At 49.2% G+C, this 16,880-nt stretch overlaps 2 protein-coding genes across 2 annotated transcripts in view; one reads left to right on the top strand and one right to left on the bottom strand.

The window, feature by feature from the left end:
• SLC25A25 (solute carrier family 25 member 25) overlaps positions 1-10,908 on the bottom strand; it is a 35,627-nt gene extending 24,719 nt beyond the window's left edge. Inside the window, exon 1 of the mRNA XM_028107711.2 lies at positions 10,579-10,908. Within this exon, the coding sequence (XP_027963512.1) occupies positions 10,579-10,833 (255 nt within the window). The 5' untranslated portion in view covers positions 10,834-10,908. The remainder of the gene's footprint in view (positions 1-10,578) is intronic.
• A 1,103-nt stretch (positions 10,909-12,011) lies between these two features.
• Positions 12,012-16,655, top strand: NAIF1 (nuclear apoptosis inducing factor 1). The gene is made up of 2 exons (XM_028107954.1): positions 12,012-12,560; positions 14,301-16,655. The coding sequence occupies exons 1-2, from the start codon at positions 12,050-12,052 to the stop codon at positions 14,771-14,773; spliced, it is 984 nt and encodes a 327-aa protein (XP_027963755.1). The 5' UTR covers positions 12,012-12,049; the 3' UTR covers positions 14,774-16,655.
• Positions 16,656-16,880: the final 225 nt, after the last annotated feature.

Genomic DNA, 16,880 nt, shown 5'->3' with positions numbered 1-16,880 from the left:
ACTCAATTGACCCAAAAGAAGGCAGAAAGAAAGGGAACAAAGAATGGATGAGACACACAGAAAACAAATAGCCAATTATAAAACAAATAGCAAGATGGTAGATTCAAACCCAACCGTATCAATAACAACAGTATAGATAAGTGGTGTAAACATCCCATTCAAAAGGTAGAGAATGTCAGACTGGATTAAAAAGGTTAAGATCTAGCTCTATGTTGCCTATAAGAAACATATTTTAAATATAGAGGTACAAATAGGTTAAAAATAAAAGAAAGGACAAAGATATACCATGTTCCTATTAATCCAAAGAAAAGTGGAGTGGCTATATGATATTAGACAAAGTAGATTTCAGAGCAAAGAATGTTATCATGGGCATTTCATAATGATAAAAGGGTCAATGCATCCAGAGGACATAACAATCCTAAATGTTTTCGTACCACATTACAGAGCCTTAAAAATACACAAAGCAAAACCAACAACCCTGCAAGGAAAAGGAGACAAATCCACAATTACAGTCAGAGATCCTAACACCCTTCTCTGAATAACTGGTAGGACAAGAAGACAGAAAGTCAGTAAGGACACAGAAGACTTGGGCAACATCATCAACCACCTTGACCTACCTGGCAATTCTAAGGCACTCTCTCCATGAGGACCAGAATGCGCATTCTTTTCAAGTACACACAGAACAGATTCTGGCTCCCAAAACAAGTCTCACTAAATTTAAAAGGATTCAATGTATGCAGAATCTGGTTTTTTACCACAATGGAATTAAATGAGAAATCAATGACAGAAAGATACCTGGAAAATACTGAAATGTCTGGAAACGAAATAACCCAACTCTAAATAATCCATGTGTCAAAGAAGAACTCAGAAGAGAAATTGGACAGTATTTTGAATGGTGTGAAAGCAGAACGCATAAAAAGTTGTGGCTTGTAGCCGAAGCAGTACGTAGAAGGGAAGGCCCGTATTAGAAAAGACAGACCTCAAGTCTATGCCTTCAACTTCCCCCTCAAGAAAGCAGAAAAGAACAAAAGTAAACCCAGACTAAGCAGAAGAAAGGAAATAAATGAGGCAAAGGAGTGACCAAGCCTTATTTATCTTAAAATCTGCACGGAAGACCAAGATCCATGAAAACTTGTTCAATTGCATACTTTGCCGATATTGTTATTTTGAAGCACCTTCTCTTGTATCTTTGATTTTCCTTGTGGGTTAATGCGGTACCTCTCCTTCCTTATATCACGCCATCACCGAAACCAGTGATTATCTGGGGAATCATTAGTTTCTTTTGGGTTACAAGCAACTCCTACAATACAACTCTCCCACACTTTTTCTGGCTATGAAAGATCGCCCGTAGCCAGAGACCGAGAAGGCAAGGGTAACCCTCCTGTAGCGGTTGCCTGTACACATCAACAGAACCTGGTTAAGATAGGATAATGGCCAGCAGAAGTTACCCACTCTTCCAAGAATCCAGGAAACAGACTTGCTGGATCAAGCAGGATCTCTGGTCCTTTGCAGAGAAAACTTGAGATTCTAATGGAATGGCCGCCCAGCGGGAGCCCATTCCAAATTATCCTGAGGCATTGCCCAGGGTGCAAAAGCCCTGGGGCAGTGCAGAAGGACAACTGGAAATTCCTGCAGAGTCTTATGACAACAAGGTAGAAAGATCTCCCGGAGTCTTATGACAACAAGGTAGAAAGATCTCCCGTCTATCTCTCATTCTCTCTCTCTCAAATAAATAAATAAAATCTTTAAAAAAAAAAAGGAGGGGGGAGCGCCTGGGTGGCTCAGTTGGTTAAGCGACTGCCTTTGGCTCAGGTCACGATCCTGGAGTCCCGGGATCGAGTCCTGCATCGGACTCCCTGCTCGGCGGGGAGTCTGCTTCTCCCTCTGACCCTCTTCCCTTTCATGCTATCTCTCATTCTCTCTCTCTCAAATAAATAAATAAAATCTTTTAAAAAAAAAAAAAAAGAAAGATCTCCCGTGACTGACTCCAAGGCGATGATCCATGTCTCGTGTCTATCAGTCTAATTACCTACTATCTTAGAATTATTACCATTCAGAAGAGCTGTAGTCAAAGGGAAGACTATTAACACTTCTTAAAAATAAATTATTGATTGACTGACTGACTGACTGACTGCAAAAGGGGTGGGGTAGAGGTAGAAGAATCTCAAGCAGACTCCAGGCTGAACGCCAAGCCCGATCTTGCAACCCTATCATGACCTGAGCTGAGACCAAGAGTTGGACGCTTAACCGACTGAGCCACCCAAGCACTCCAACACTTTTATTTTTAACTGAGAAATGATGCTAGATTTTCTTTGACAGAAAGCCAAACTGATTTGCTTTGAAATGAGGACTGGCTGGGCCAAGTAGGTTATATGGAGACAAGGAGACGGAGCCAGGCACATCGGTTGACACCAATGAAACGAAGGCATCGAAGATGACCATTCTGCAATGATGAAGGTGAAATCCCCCAGTTTATTTCCATTTTAGGAAGTAGAACCGAAAAAAAAAATCTAGCTTCAGCAAAAAGTCCCCAAAGGAAACTCCTCTGACTGTGGGAAAGAGAAGTGCACTTTGGAGAAAACTCCTGCGAGGGCTTCTGTCTACTCCTGGTGAACAGCCAGTCCCCATCAAAGCCCAGGTTCAAGGTCAATGCCTATTAAGATGTCTTTCTCTTTTCTCTAAAAGAAAGTTAGGAGCATACAAAATTAACCCAAGTGTGGGATTTCGAGACACAACACGTAATTTAAAGGTCTGCAGAAGCACTACGCCACGTAGAAACATGGCATGATTTTTGTGTGTGTGCTCTTAGAAGCGCATGATTCTCCTTCAGACCAGACGGGGGCCAAACGTTAAGGGGGGGGGGGAGAATGCGGTATTGAGGCCAGCGGGTAAAAACCCAATCACCTAAAATGATCACAAGTTTCTCAACCAATCCAAAATTGATCAGGGGGAGCCAAACCCACTGGCACACATGAGCCTACTTCTGCAGCCACTTTATCCTTATTCACACTTGACCTTCTCCCCCTCGAAAAGGCAAGCCAGCAGATTTATTGTTAAAGCAACACTAAATGTTTTCAGTTTCTTTTTTAAAATGTTTTATTTATTTAGTCATGAGCGTGAGAGAGAGAGAGAGAGGCGGAGGCAGAGGGAGAAGCAGGCTCCCCGCCGAGCAGGGAGCCCGATGAGGGGCTCACGATGCCAGGACCCTGGGACCACGACCTGAGCCGAAGGCAGACGCTTAACCATCTGAGCCACCCAGGCGCTCTGTTTCAGTTTCTTAAGGCTGGTTTCAGGATCACAGTCTACAACTGAGATCGAATGAACAGTGCAAAAATAGCTCTCCCCTGCTGCTTGCTCTGTGCTGAGCAGACTGCAGGGAAGAGCCAGGAAGAGCCAGGGAAGGTGTGAAACCCACCCCTCGGCTGCCTTAGCAAAGCGCATCAGAGCTGCTGAGGGTGTGAAGGGCAGCCCTGAGAATCGTGTGTGAGCGTAACTGGTTTATATCAAGGTAGTTCTTAGAAACAATTCAGAAAGGGCATTTTTTTTTTTTTAGCTATAGATTTATTAGATGCTATCTTTATTCCTTATACAGGTTAAAGAAGAGCCTCCAGCAAAAGAATATACCCCCGATGTGACTGAAAAAAAGGAAAGTTAACTGTGTCCATAAATGCGTCGCTAAGGGGTGCTCCAGGGGCCTTACCTTCCCCCGTCTAGTGCATCTGCAGGAGCCTGGACAAGTCGTTTTAGCCTCTCTGGGCTTGCCAAGCGGGGAGACTGAGCTGGACAAACCTTGGAAACCTCTCCAGTCCTAACATCATATAAATTCAGACTCAGCCTCGAGGCAGTAACCAAAAACACAACAGCAGCAGCGTTTTGCACATGTGGGACAGGAAAAGGCCAACAGCTGAATGAAGGTGGGTGCTGTGGATGGCGGGTTTTAACCCACAGCACTATTCAACTGTGCCACACCTATAGTCAAGATTGTAGTTTGTGCTCCTAAACTCTCCTCTGCCCACCCACCCACCCTTTTTCACCACTGGCATTTCAGTGATTTTTCTGAGAGTTTTCCCACACAATATAGGTGGTTTTCTTTGTGTTTTGGTAAGAGTCACATCGGACTCCGGTTGGGGGAGGGAGGGCTGGAGGACAGAAGGCACGAGGCCAGGGTTGACTCTAAGACCTAGAAAGGCTTTACAAAGCAACATCAGGAACAGGGACAGCCACCATCTCCAGTTTACCCTTTGGCCCTAGAAAATGAGTCATGACTCCACCTCCTTTTCAAGCTTCCTGGCCTAGAGTTTAAAGCAGATAAGAAGCTCCTTGGGCTCTACCTTTGTTGTTCATTTATTTACTTTAAAGAAAGGTGCACCTTTAAGACAATTTTTTTTTTCAGGTACTGTGTTGAGTCTTTTATATCCCATATTTGGGAAGGAGTGTGCCTATCATTTGAGTCACTGCTTCCTGAGCACCAATCAGGGGTCCTAAAATGCTCAGCTAGTGTTATACACAGATATGTCAATGTCATAAACTGCGAAAATAAAAGTTGCAAAGTCTTGAGGGCTGGTGAAGTATCTACAGCCGTAGAAGCAAGGAGGCAGGGTATGCTGAGCTAAATCGGGCAGAGTCAAAATCCTGGGCTCGGCTACTGCCTTTGCCTCCAACCAGCCTGACTTCTGGGTCTCAGTTGCGCTTCTGCAAAATAACAAGGCTGGTGAGCTCATCTCTGAAGGTTTGAAGTCAGCTCCACTTGAAGCTTCCATTTTCACAACTTCAAAGTGAGCTTCAGATTTGAGAAAAGGCCATCCATGGCTCACGAAATGGGCAACAGGCTTGTGAGAGCCCATAAGGGCCCAGTTCCGTCCAGGGAAACATTTGGGCCAAAGACATCCCTTTTTTTTTTTTTTTAAGATGTTATTTATTTGAGAGAGAGAAGAGGAGCAGAGGGAGAGGGACAAGCTGACTCCGGGCTGAGCACGGGGGTGGGGGGGTGGGGGGCTCGATCCCACGACCCTGAGATCGTGACCTGAGCGGGAGCCGGACAATTAGGACAATTAACTGAGCCGCCCAGGCGCCCCGGGCCAGAGACGTCCTCTGGTGTACAGTGACTACTCCTTCGGTTACTTTTTAGAGATCTCCTGCTAACAGGGTTTCTTTGTTTTCATCTTCCTAATGTCTGTAGGGCACAGACTTTCCACAACCTACACTTGTCCTCCCAAACTGCTGAAGGCCCTCCCAGCTGACCGGAGACTGCCCTACCTGGGTGCTACACAACCTTTATCACCCAGGCCCGCCCAACATTCTCCTTCCTTCTGTTCCACTCTTCACCCAAACCATCTGGGAAAAAACTGTAGATGATGTAGATGTAGAACCAATTCTGGGCATCATATTTTCAAAGACTCCGTGGGCGCAAAAGTCACTTTGTGTTGAACATCTAGGTGACAGACACTGTGCTAGGCTCTTGATATACTTTGTCTCATTTAATCCCACAGCCACCTTAGAAGCAATTATTCATAACGCCATGTTTCTGATAAGGAAACTGAGGCGTGGAGAGGTTGAGTAACGTGCTCAAGGTCACATGGCTGGCAAGCAGCAGAAATAGTATTCGAACACAGGTTTATACCACATATCCTGTACTACGGTTTTTGTTGTCGTTTTTAATTTAATTTATTTATTTAAGTAATCTCTACACCCAACAGGGGGGCTCCCACTCATGAGCCCAAGGTCAAGAGTCGCATGCGCTTCTGACTGAGCCAGCCAGGCGCCTCTGTACTGGGTTTTTAAAAACGGTTTTGTTGAGATAAAATCCACACCCATACAAATCACCCATTTATACAACTCAATGGCTTTTAGTATACTCACAGATATATGCGACCATCACCATGGTCAACTGCAGAACATTTTCTCACCTCAAAGAGAACCCCCAAGCCCTTCAGTTACCATCTTCCTATCTCCTCCCATCCCCTCCCAGGCCTAGGCAACCAACCACTAGTCTACTTTGTCTTTACAGCTTTCCCTATTCCGTACTTCCATATAAATGGATCATGTAATACATGGTCTTTGTGACTGACTTCTTTGACTTAGTGTAATGTTTCCAAGGGAAGTCTGTACTCCCAGGACATCCTGCCTCAGATGAGGGACCCCAAAAGGTATGGACAGCATATCATGGGAGAAATGCATGATGGAGAAATGCATGATGAAACCTGTTTTGAGCAGCAGCAGAGATTATAGGAAGCTAAGATAGCAGTTTTCAGATCCTGTCTGACATAAGAAAGCTCACAATGACCCCAACTAGGTCCACAATGGAATGGTATGTGAAGGATGCCACAGGAGGAAAGCTCCCCACACTTAGATGTGAGACTGGCCTATGACGGCCGGTGACCCTTGCAAGACTAAATTCTTTGATTCTGCCAAGTTCACATTAGTATAAGAAGAAATGGTTAAAAATGAAAAGTCTGCCCAGACTTAAGTTTAATGAGACTAGTCCTATATGGATAAGGACAGTTTTGTTCATTAGATTTATCCTGGGGCTGTACTCAGCAGGACTGGAAATGAATACCAGCAAATTTTTGTTTCTCTCAATCCCCTGCGATTTCCGTGAGGCTTCAACAATTAATGACTCCTTGAACATCAAAGAATTCATCCAGCTGAAGCTCCAGATCAGGCCCACTCTGGCACATTCCCACTTACCATTTGGTCTTAGGATGGGGGAACCTGATTCCACCTTTCCAAATATCAATTAATTTAAAAAACCCTTCTAGTTGACTTGACAATTCTTCAAGCCAGGAACCAATTTCGCAACAATAAAACACAATTAGTTTAATATATGAATTCAATCCAATCTGCAAATGGCATTTTTTTTTCTAATGGGCCATTATATTTTACCAAATGTCGTCTATCCCTTTTCTATGAAAAGACTCTTTGTTCTGCAGATGATCTTACCTAAGTCTGGCTATTTAGGTAAGCACCTTCCCCACCAATGGCCAGACATTTAAAAAGTATAGAGTTCAACAGCACTGTCTGATTAAGCAATACCATCTTGACATTAATGATCTTCTATTCAGTTATTTCAGGTTAACAGATATTGCCTCACTTACAGGTCAAGGAGAATTAGGGCAGGGCGGATTCTCGTTCTTTGGTAAAATAATCTCCAGATAATCTTGAAATCTATTTTGGGAATAACAGATGTGGTTCTAACTGGATCTTTCTCAAGTTCTTCCCAAAGCCCAGGTTGGAACTCTGCGTGTTCCTTGGAAACTATACAACTGGTATAGTTATAGAGCGGAGCAGGAATCAGTTCTGGTTGCTCCTCTGGTGTAACTCCTTAGTGGCCAAATGAGTTTTGAGGCTGTTTTACTGTCTTTCTGGACCTCTGCTCCTTCCTCCGTAAAATGGGGGTGAAAACAGTCTTGCTTCCTTCACAAAGTTATTGTGGAGCTCAAATTCAATGGCACAGGTGCAAGTTTCTGAGGGAGCAAACTCAACCATCTTCTAGAACCCTCACCTGCATTAAACACCAGTCCTGTAAGAGGGCCCATGAGCCTCAGCTGAAAGGACAACTGTTTACATGTCATACAGCTTGTGTTCTTTCTCTAATTGGCCGTCTGAGTTCTAGCCTAGGTTTTAAATTTGTTTTAAAACAAAGATTGAGCTTGGTCTCATGAAACTGCCTTAAATAGTCAATCTATAATTAGCTCCAGCTGAAGCCTCAACTCCCAAAGTCACCACCGGTGTCGTCATCTCTTTTCTTTCTTTAATAAGCCCTGCCCCTCTTTTGTCCCAGGACGGGCTTCTGGCTCACATGCCCTTCACAAAGAAAATTTCCCTGGCTGGCTGCCTTGGGTTTCTCTGCCCACTTCCATTTTAAGTAATTTTCCCTCAACTGTCTCAATTTCTTCCGAAAGAAAGGCAGGTGCCCTAAACTGCTGGTTCACGTCTAAAGAAAACTTGCCTTGACCTGTTGTAGGCTAGCCAGAGGCTTTGTGTGGTCACATGGCCTGGGTTCATACCACCCACTGATAAGCACTCACAGTGGGTTCCTGCACAAACCCTAGCATCTCGGACTGGTCCTCTGGGTCTCAGGAAGCAGCTACCAAAATTTGGTGTTGTGTTTTTCAATGCCTATTCCCACGGCAGATGACCCATTTCAAACCGAAGGGGCCCCACATTCCCTTTTGGCTTTGTTAGTTCTGCAAAACTGTAGTACTGCTTTTTCTGTGTGTAGCTAATACTGATAGAATTTCAACAGGAAGTGGTATGGGGGGTTCATGAGGGAGGGTGTCTTCCTGTGGCCCAGTTATTTACAAAAAGCAGGTTCACTAATACTTCAACAACATTTGCCAGAGGACTAGCTTGTGTATAAATGAATAAAATGGATCATCCCCAATTTCTCTCAAGCTGTACAATAATTTAACTTATTTAAAAGCCAAGTTGTAGAAATCGAATCCACACTAACTCCACACACCAAAAGAATGATAAAGAATTGTTTCATATCACAGAACTAAGATCAGTCAGAGTCAAGGATTTTAGAGCCAATGTGACCCCAAGGGGCAAAGCTCCCTTTGGTTAATTAAAAAACTTCCTTTTAACACTGGAAAGAAAAATGATCACTTTCTCCTTATTTGCCCTTATAGATTTACTGCAAAAAAAAAAAAAAAAAAAGGATGAGCATCAATATCAGATGTTATCATGAATCACAGTTGTGGCACAAAGCATGTATAAATATTGAATAACACCTGCAGCCAAATGCCCTTGATGTGTCTGGCAGCATATGTCAAGTGGATGGGTTCGCTAAAGCAGAAAGGTTCACCTAGGCTCACACTTCACTGAGCCCCTAAAGCACAGACCCTCTGAGTTTAGCCATCTTATCTTTCCAGGCGACTTATTCATCAGATACGTATGGAAAAAGATCTAGGGGTGCCTGGGTGGCTCAGACAGTTAAGCATCTGCCTTCCATTCAGGTCATGATCTCTGGGTCCTAGGATAGAGCCCTACCTTGGGCTCCCTGCTCAGCCGGGAGTCTGCTGCTCCCTCTGCCTCTCCCCCTTGCTCATGCTCTCTCCCTCAGATGAATAAACAATAAAATCTTTAATTTTTTTTAAAGATTTTATTTATTCATTTGCGAGAGAGACAGAGAGAGAACAAGCAGGGGGAGAGGCAGAGGAAGAAGCAGACTCCTGCTGAGCAAGGAGCCAATGCGGGATTTGATCCCAGGGTCCTGGGATCATGACCTGAGCCGAAGGCAGACGCTTAACCATCTGAGCCACCCAGGCGCCCAACAATAAAATCTTTAAAAAGAATATTTAGCTCACAACACTTATTTTGTGTAAAATGTAGAAAAAAAAAATCTTAAATTTGTCTCTAAGCCTCTTGGACTTGGCCAAAGATTCTCTCTTACATAGTGTTACTCTTGGTCTTCTAGGCTGATCGCAAGTTAAATACTTTAGATGTTGATCAACTATACTGCGGGCAGGAGTTAAAAACACCCGAGACACATCCACCTGACCAACAAATGGGTTCAAATTCACTGGCGTTTGATCAGATTCTTCTCATACTTGGCTATGAGAGATTCTCGAACTGTTGTATGTTTAAATGAACCAAACAAACTCAGAAGAGAAACAGGTTACGAGGTAAAGTACTCGGAAGTTCTAGCCCAGGCTGGAAATCAAGTTAAGCCACAAAAAACGAAATATTTGGGAAGGGTACCTGTGGCTATCAAGCCAGGCTGGGGAAACAGGAGGGGAGAGAGAAGGGGAAGGGATAAGCCTCTGCTTGAGGTTCTTATAAAGAAAGGACAGCACTTCCCTTTCTGGCAGACCTAGGTGGCCATTCTCTGTCCCCCCCATCCCTCTTGGCCAAAGCCCACTCCAGGATAGGAATAACAATATCCCTTCCTAGGTGTGCAACACTTTCCGGTTTAGGAAGAATTTCCCCCCTGGCTTCTTTCACTTTAGATCACGATCCCATCTTCTGGATAAGCATGTTAATGGGGATGAGCTTAAACCACGAGAACCGTCAGTCCTCAACCACCTCCTCACAGATCTGCCTGAAACCCCAGTTCCCATTTTTCCTACTCCCACATGCTTCTGAGAGGAACAGATCAGGGCCCACGGCTGGCATGGAAACAAGAAGGGAAGGGAGGGGTGCCGCTGAAGGATAGATGAAATAGTGATTGCGGGGTAGGGGAGGGCATCGAGTTTAGCTTGGAGGTCAGGAGGTGACAAAAGGCAACTCCCGAGACTTGGCCTTCTACTTTGGGGAAAACCTGAGCAAAAAAGGGCTATTCGCCCACCAGACAGCCCTAGAGAGTGCCCACCTGTGCCTACGAAGAGCCTTTTCCCCCCAGACCAAGAGCCCACAGAGGTAAAAAAGCAGCTCCACTCCCACCAGGGCATACATGGGGTGTCCCTCCCAGTCCAAGAGGCCGTCCACCACACCTGCCACGCTCCAAGGGGCTGCTCAAGAAGCCGGGTCGTTCAGACCTATCACCAAGCAGCCCAGACCTGTCACCCGGACCGCCCGGAGGAGCTGGGGCGCGAAGGGGCCCCCTCCCAGCCCGCGCGGACTGTGCGCGCCGCCTACCCGGAGCTCGCCCTCGGTGCGGTGCAGTCCCAGGCGCTGCAGCCCCACAGCCAAGTCGTTGACACACAGGCCGCCGTCGCGGTTGACGTCGAGAGTCTGGAAGAGGCTCCACAGGCGCAGCCGGTGGTCCGGGCCCCCGCAGACGGCGCCGCCGCACGGGTCCACGGACGCCGGCGACGAGGCGGACGACGAGGCGGCGGCGGCGGCGTCCGGCGGCGGGGAAGCCACGCAGCGGCACAACACACTGCTCACCATCGGGCTGCAGGGGCGCCGGGCGCGGGGCGGGGGCGGGGGCGGCTGGCCGGCGGGGAGAACGCGGAAGACACGCGGGAGTCCCCAGACGGCGAGCGCGGGCTGCGAGAAGCCGGCAAGCTGGCGGGAGGGGCCGCTTCCGGGAGCCCCGCCCCACCGCCCGCCGCCTCGTTGGCCACGCCCCCATGCGGGCCGCCAGCCAGTCACAGGCCTGGACGGCCACCCGGCCAGGGCGGAGCCTTCTCGAGGACCGCCCACACCGCCCTGGACGGCTTGGATCAATGGAGAAGGCGGGGCGATCCCTGCTCAGTCTGCGGCCGATTCAAACTGAAGGAGGCGGGGATTGGCTGAGCTGGGCCAGAGAGAGGAAATCACGCCGCGATAGGCAGAAGTTCTGTGATTAGCAGGCGGAAGGCCCCGTGTCCAGTTTCCATTGAGAAATGATGTTTAGACTGAGGAATCGTAAGGATAGGAGGAGCGGTCGTGTACAGAGACAGAGTAGTCTCCGGTGGGAAATAGGATTTGTGTGAGGAGTAACTGTGAGCTGCGGCTGCGAAGCAGCGTTTGCTCCCGTGAGTGGAATTAAAAATTAATTGGCCAATGGCTTAAGGCCGAAAGCACTCAGGTATCCTCAGGAGGCCAGGTTTTGGTACTCTTAACTCCCTAAACTACCAATAAAATAGCTGAATTTAACGGCGTAATACTCGTAATGCTGACGATTGAAGGACAGAACAATTTTCCAATGGAAGTGAATAAAGGCAGGTGGGCGAAGCGCTCTGTAGCGACAGACACACTTTTAGACCAATGACCAGGCCAAGTCCAGTGAGTAGGCGTGCTCTTTAGTTGAACGACAGATCAAAAGAACCAGTGATCGACGTGACGTTTGAGCCCCGACCAACCAGGAGGGCGGGTTCCTCTGGAAAAGCTCTGGGAGGCGGGAAGAAGGGAAGTGGGCGGATCTCCGCACACCCCGGCGGAAGAGGCAGATTCAGGAAGCCATTACGCAGCTGTCTGGCAGCGGCCGGGCCGGTCGGGACTGGGCCCTACGCACTTTGCGTAGCGAGGGGGGTTACCGAAGGCCTGGTGCTTGGCCTGGGGCAAGCCCGGCCTATCCCCTGAAGGGGGGTGGGTGAGGGGAGAGGCTGGGGAAGAAAAGAGGGGGAATTGGGGCGTTTGAGGGGATTATAATTTCTTTTAAAAAGGGGGGTGGGGAGAGGCCATGGCCGTCCCAGCCAAGAAAAGGAAGATGAACTTCTCTGAGCGAGAGGTGGAGATCATCGTGGAGGAGCTGGAACTGAAGAAGCACCTGCTGGTGAACCACTTCAATGCCGGGGTTCCTCTGGCTGCCAAGAGTGCGGCCTGGCACGGCATCTTGAGAAGGGTCAACGCTGTGGCCACCTGCCGCAGGGAGTTGCCTGAGGTCAAGAAGAAGTGGTCTGACCTCAAGACCGAGGTCCGTCGCAAGGTTGCCCAGGTCCGGGCAGCGGTGGAGGGTGGCGAGGCCCCAGGGCCCACTGAGGAGGATGGAGCCGGAGGGCCTGGGACAGGTGGTGGCAGTGGCGGCGGTGGCCCAGCTGTAGCCCCCGTCCTGCTCACCCCCATGCAACAGCGCATCTGCAACCTGCTGGGCGAGGCCACCATCATCAGCTTGCCCAGTACCACAGAGATTCACCCCGTGGCCCTCGGACCCACAGCCACTGCAGCTGCAGCCACGGTCACCCTGACACAGAGTGAGTGACCTCTCCCACCCAGTCTGTCGTGCATAAATGGGAAGGGCCAGCCAAGAGCTGGGGCAGCCTGGGGAAGGTTGGCAGCCAAGGGTCAAAGGTCAGACGGGAATCTTGGAAGACCATGAGGCCTTCCAAGAGCTCCCCAGACAGAAGTGATCCTGTTCTCTTTGGGACTTCCTCAGCACGCAGTCTGGGCTTCTGATGAGCTGGATTGCTCTCAACTGTTTTGCCACCATTCATGTCCATGACTGAACTGTGTGGTCCTTGAAGACAGAGACCTGTCTGTATTCCCACAAGACTTATCGAAGGGCCTGGCACATAGTAGGCAGTCAGGACATACTTGTCGAATGAACAGATAGTTGGGAATAATAATACCCAAGTAAGACATCTATTCTGGACAAAGACGTTTTGGGTTTTCAGTGCGGCGAACATTCATCAGGCATTGCTCAGAAACCTCATGGTTCCTTGTGTTAATCTATTCATTCCTTCACTTCTCAGACACTAGTGCTTATTCCTTCCACATCAGACCCTGTGCTTGGCACTGGGATTACCAAGGTGTTTAAAATACAGGCCAGCTTTATTCTAGTAGGACAGATAAGACACACATATAAATAACTGTACTGTCAGGGGAATCTAAGGACTCAGGAGAGGAAGGGGCTTCCTGGTTGGGGTGGGGACTCAGAGCTGATGTTGGCATTGAAGGGTGGAGAAAATTGACCTTTCCCACAAGCGTGGAGGCCCAAACAGTCCACCCAGAATTCCTTTCAAAGGTTCTCAGTTATGAACGACAATGGTTTGGTTGGACTTTTTAGTTCAGATGAGGGTGTGTACCAGTGATTATTAACTGCTCGTTTGTGCTGGGCTATGATTCGTATCAGTCAGTAATTCTCAGTGGGGCTTGGGGAAATTGGGTGTATGTGGGAGTGCCATGCCCCTACAGTCGTATTTTCTAAGGATATCAAGGTGGGAAAAGAGGATCGAACACTGGTCTAAATCAGCTGCTGTTCTAGAACAGGAAGGACCTGTGACCTGTAGGTATTCCACTGGGCAAGGTGATCAAGGAGACGGGAGGCATTTATCGGGCACTTACACAACCGCTGTCCCGCTCCCACCTCCTTTTCTGCTTGGCCGTAAAAGAAGGAGGGAGATAGGACTAGTGTGGCTGCAAACAGTTCAGGTAGAGTCCCACCCAAGATGGCTGCTGTGTGCTGGTCCTGCAGGGAGCATGTGGCCCTGCCTTGATTAGCTGGAAGCATCCCAGTGGGGTGGTTACGAGCAAGTTGGACTCTGGTGTTAGGGACACCTGGGTTTGCTTCCTGGACCTGCTAAATAAACTGTGACCTTAGGCAAGTCACTGCATATTTTTGAGTCTGTTTCCTCATCTCCAAAAATGAACATGACAGTACCTGCCTCTTGGTGTCATCGTGAGGATGCATCAAGCTAACGAGTACAAAGGGCTTAGCACAGTGCCTGACACATAGTGGGTGCTCTAAATCTTTTGCCAGTATTGTATTGTTATTAGCAGCTTTGCTTTTGCCGGATCGGGGGCCGGCCCTTTGGTTACCAAGTAGATTCTAAATGCTTTCGACTCTAGATTTATAGCGAGAATAGCTATAAAGCCAGAGGAGACCTGGACTCCCCCCTGAATAGGGCTTGATGGCCTCCTCGCTACCCCATGTGGCCAGCTCCATTCTTTCTAGAAGGTGACCGGCCACTGCCTTTGCTTTTTCTTCCCCGCAGTCCCCACGGAGACCACCTATCACACGCTTGAGGAGGGAGTGGTAGAGTACTGCACGGCGGAGGCCCCCCCGCCCCTGCCAGCCGAGGCCCCCGTGGAGATGATGCCCCAGCACGGTGACACCTCGGTCAAACCCCAAGCGCTCAAGAGCCGCATAGCCCTCAACTCAGCCAAGCTGATCCAGGAGCAGCGGGTCACCAATCTGCACGTGAAGGAGATTGCCCAGCACCTGGAGCAACAGAATGACCTGCTACAGATGATCCGCCGCTCCCAGGAGGTGCAGGCCTGCGCCCAGGAGCGCCAGGCCCAGGCCATGGAGGGAACCCAGGCAGCGCTGAGCGTCCTCATCCAGGTCCTCCGGCCCATGATCAAAGATTTCCGCCGCTACCTGCAGAGCAACACGCCCAACCCCACACCCGCCTCGGAGCCTGGACAGGTGGCCCAGAACGGGCAGCCGGACAGCATCATCCAATGAGGTCAGGGGTTGCGCCAGCCTTGTGCTGTGATTGGATGACACCACTGTGGTCTTGTAAGTGGGTTCTGTGACTGGCCTTAGGCTATGGCTGGCCACGTGGCCGGCTCTCTCTTTGATCGACTGTTAGGGGTCCACTGTTTCTGAGAAGTGAAGGAGACTGAGAAGAACTTGTTGGGCTCCTGGGACCCGAACTGTCTTACCCCCACCACGTGAGCTGCCTTGCTAACAGCCTGAAGATTGGCTAGGTGGGGGTTGGGCGCCAGTGATACTATGGTGGCGTCACGAGCCAGGGCTTGCGACATGACCCAGACTCTGTCTAGGACACCTGGAGTGGAGGTTCTCACTGGGAGCCGTCTCACAGCCGGGGGGCCTGTGCTGAAATGCTCCCTCACCCCGCAGTGCCATCCTGTTGAATGAGACAATGTCCGTGGTGCTGGTGGTGGCACAGTACCTTCTTCCTCCCTTGGGAGGCAGAGTGACTGGGCCTGAGGAGGAAGCTTCACCCTCTTCTCCTTCCCACTGTGCCTCCGTTCTCAGGGGACTCTAGTCCATCTGTGCTCTCCCCACACCCCACCCCTCTCCGGGCCTAGCAGGGGCCCTTGTTAGACCCCCAGCTGCCTCTGCAGGACACCCAGGATGCGGCCTGCTGGGCTCAGGGATGCTGGGTGTGTTGGGGATAGCCTGGCCACCATCCGGTCTTCCATTGCATCCCGGGGCAGCCCTTTCGTGGTTTGTCCTGACAGCTTTTGACTCAGGGCAAGCATTAGGCTTTGGGTGCTGTAAATTTGAGAGAAAACAGACCAGCGTGGAACCTTGTTGCTCCACTGCAGTGGGTCTAAGGTGACCAGTTGGCTTCTTCCAGAAGGCTTGCTTCAAGCCAGTTGTCTTTATTCTGTATGCCTACCCCTCCTGGGAAGGGGTGGGCAGCTCTGGCCACACTCTTCCTCCTCTCCTGTCTACTGACTGCACGATTATGACACTCAGTGTGGGGAGAAAAGAAAAAAACAGTGGGGGGGAAAGGGCATCACACCCTGGACCCCCTCTCACATTATTCAGCACCTCGTGTTCTTGCGAGACCCCCGCTGACTGGCTAGGTGCATCTGAAGGCCTGATTGGCCCCAAAGGTTTGAGGTGGGAGAGCTGCAGCTGACCTAAGAATTGGGACCTTGACTTCTGTTCTCGGAGAAGAGCAGAACTGACCTCGGAACGCCGAAGGAGGTAGTGTTCCCTGTTCCATCTTGACACTCTCTCCCCTTCTGTAGGGAGTTTACCCAGATAGCATTTGTCTGGTTCATTTTCAGAATCACCCTCGATCACTGAGACCCTTGCGTCTTCCCAGATCATTCCCCAGGATTGCCATTTTGCTGCTGGTGCCTTGGCTACATGTGACCAGTGGTGACAACTCGAGGCTCCAGATCTCAGCTAAACAATCAAGGTGCTGCCCTTCTGGGCAATGTATGTTTAGAATTGCTCGCTCCACTGTTCCCATCACAGGAAGATGCCCCCGAAGACGGTTGGGAGGTGACTGCCGTCCCACCGGCCTCTGTGGAGGACAGGTGCAGCGCCAGCTAGGGACCAATGGAGAGGAATCAGGCTGGTGAGGGGGTGGGTGACAGAAGGAAAGCTCCCCAGTGGGGCTGGAAAGCAGCTGCCCCTGGCAGCCAGAGCCCCCTCCTTCCATGGAGCCTGATGCCCCTGGCAGGGAAGCTGTGGGGCCTTCCTGAGGCTTTGCCGCTTGGTTTGGCTTTTCTCTGGGGTTGGCAATCTGAGCCAATATTGCATTTGTTCCAATTGAGTATAAAGAGGAGGCCTGGATCACTTAAACGGACTGTTTCTTTCCAGGTCATAATTTTAAATTAAAAAAATATATCACTTTTTTACACGTCTGTGTCTTTATTGGTTCTATATGGAAGAGATATGGACTGTCAGCGAGCAGGGGCTGGCACACAATGGCCCACAGGTCAAAACCGGCCCCCCACCTGTCTTTGTAAATAAAGTTTTATTGGAACACAGCCACACCCCTTCATTTACTTAAAGTCTGTGGCTGTTTTTGTGCTACAGTAGCAGAGTTGAGTAACTGTAGCAGAGACCTCTGGTCCACAAAACC

Source organism: Eumetopias jubatus, unplaced genomic scaffold (genome assembly GCF_037043125.1).
Source record: "Eumetopias jubatus isolate StellerSeaLion01/CBP00866 unplaced genomic scaffold, mEumJub1_p1.0 scaffold_15, whole genome shotgun sequence".
Classification (NCBI taxonomy): domain Eukaryota; kingdom Metazoa; phylum Chordata; class Mammalia; order Carnivora; family Otariidae; genus Eumetopias; species Eumetopias jubatus.
The sequence above is the reverse complement of the archived record's forward strand: the minus strand, read 5'-3'. Positions and strand labels throughout refer to the sequence as shown.

What these genes read in the sequence shown, in the direction of transcription:
- NAIF1 (XM_028107954.1), top strand. Translation starts at nt 12,050, where the DNA reads ATGGCCGTCCCAGCCAAGAAAAGGAAGATGAACTTCTCTGAGCGAGAG. An exon ending in CACGGTCACCCTGACACAGA is followed by an intron (nt 12,561 to 14,300) that starts GTGAGTGACCTC and finishes TCTTCCCCGCAG; the next exon opens with TCCCCACGGAGACCACCTAT.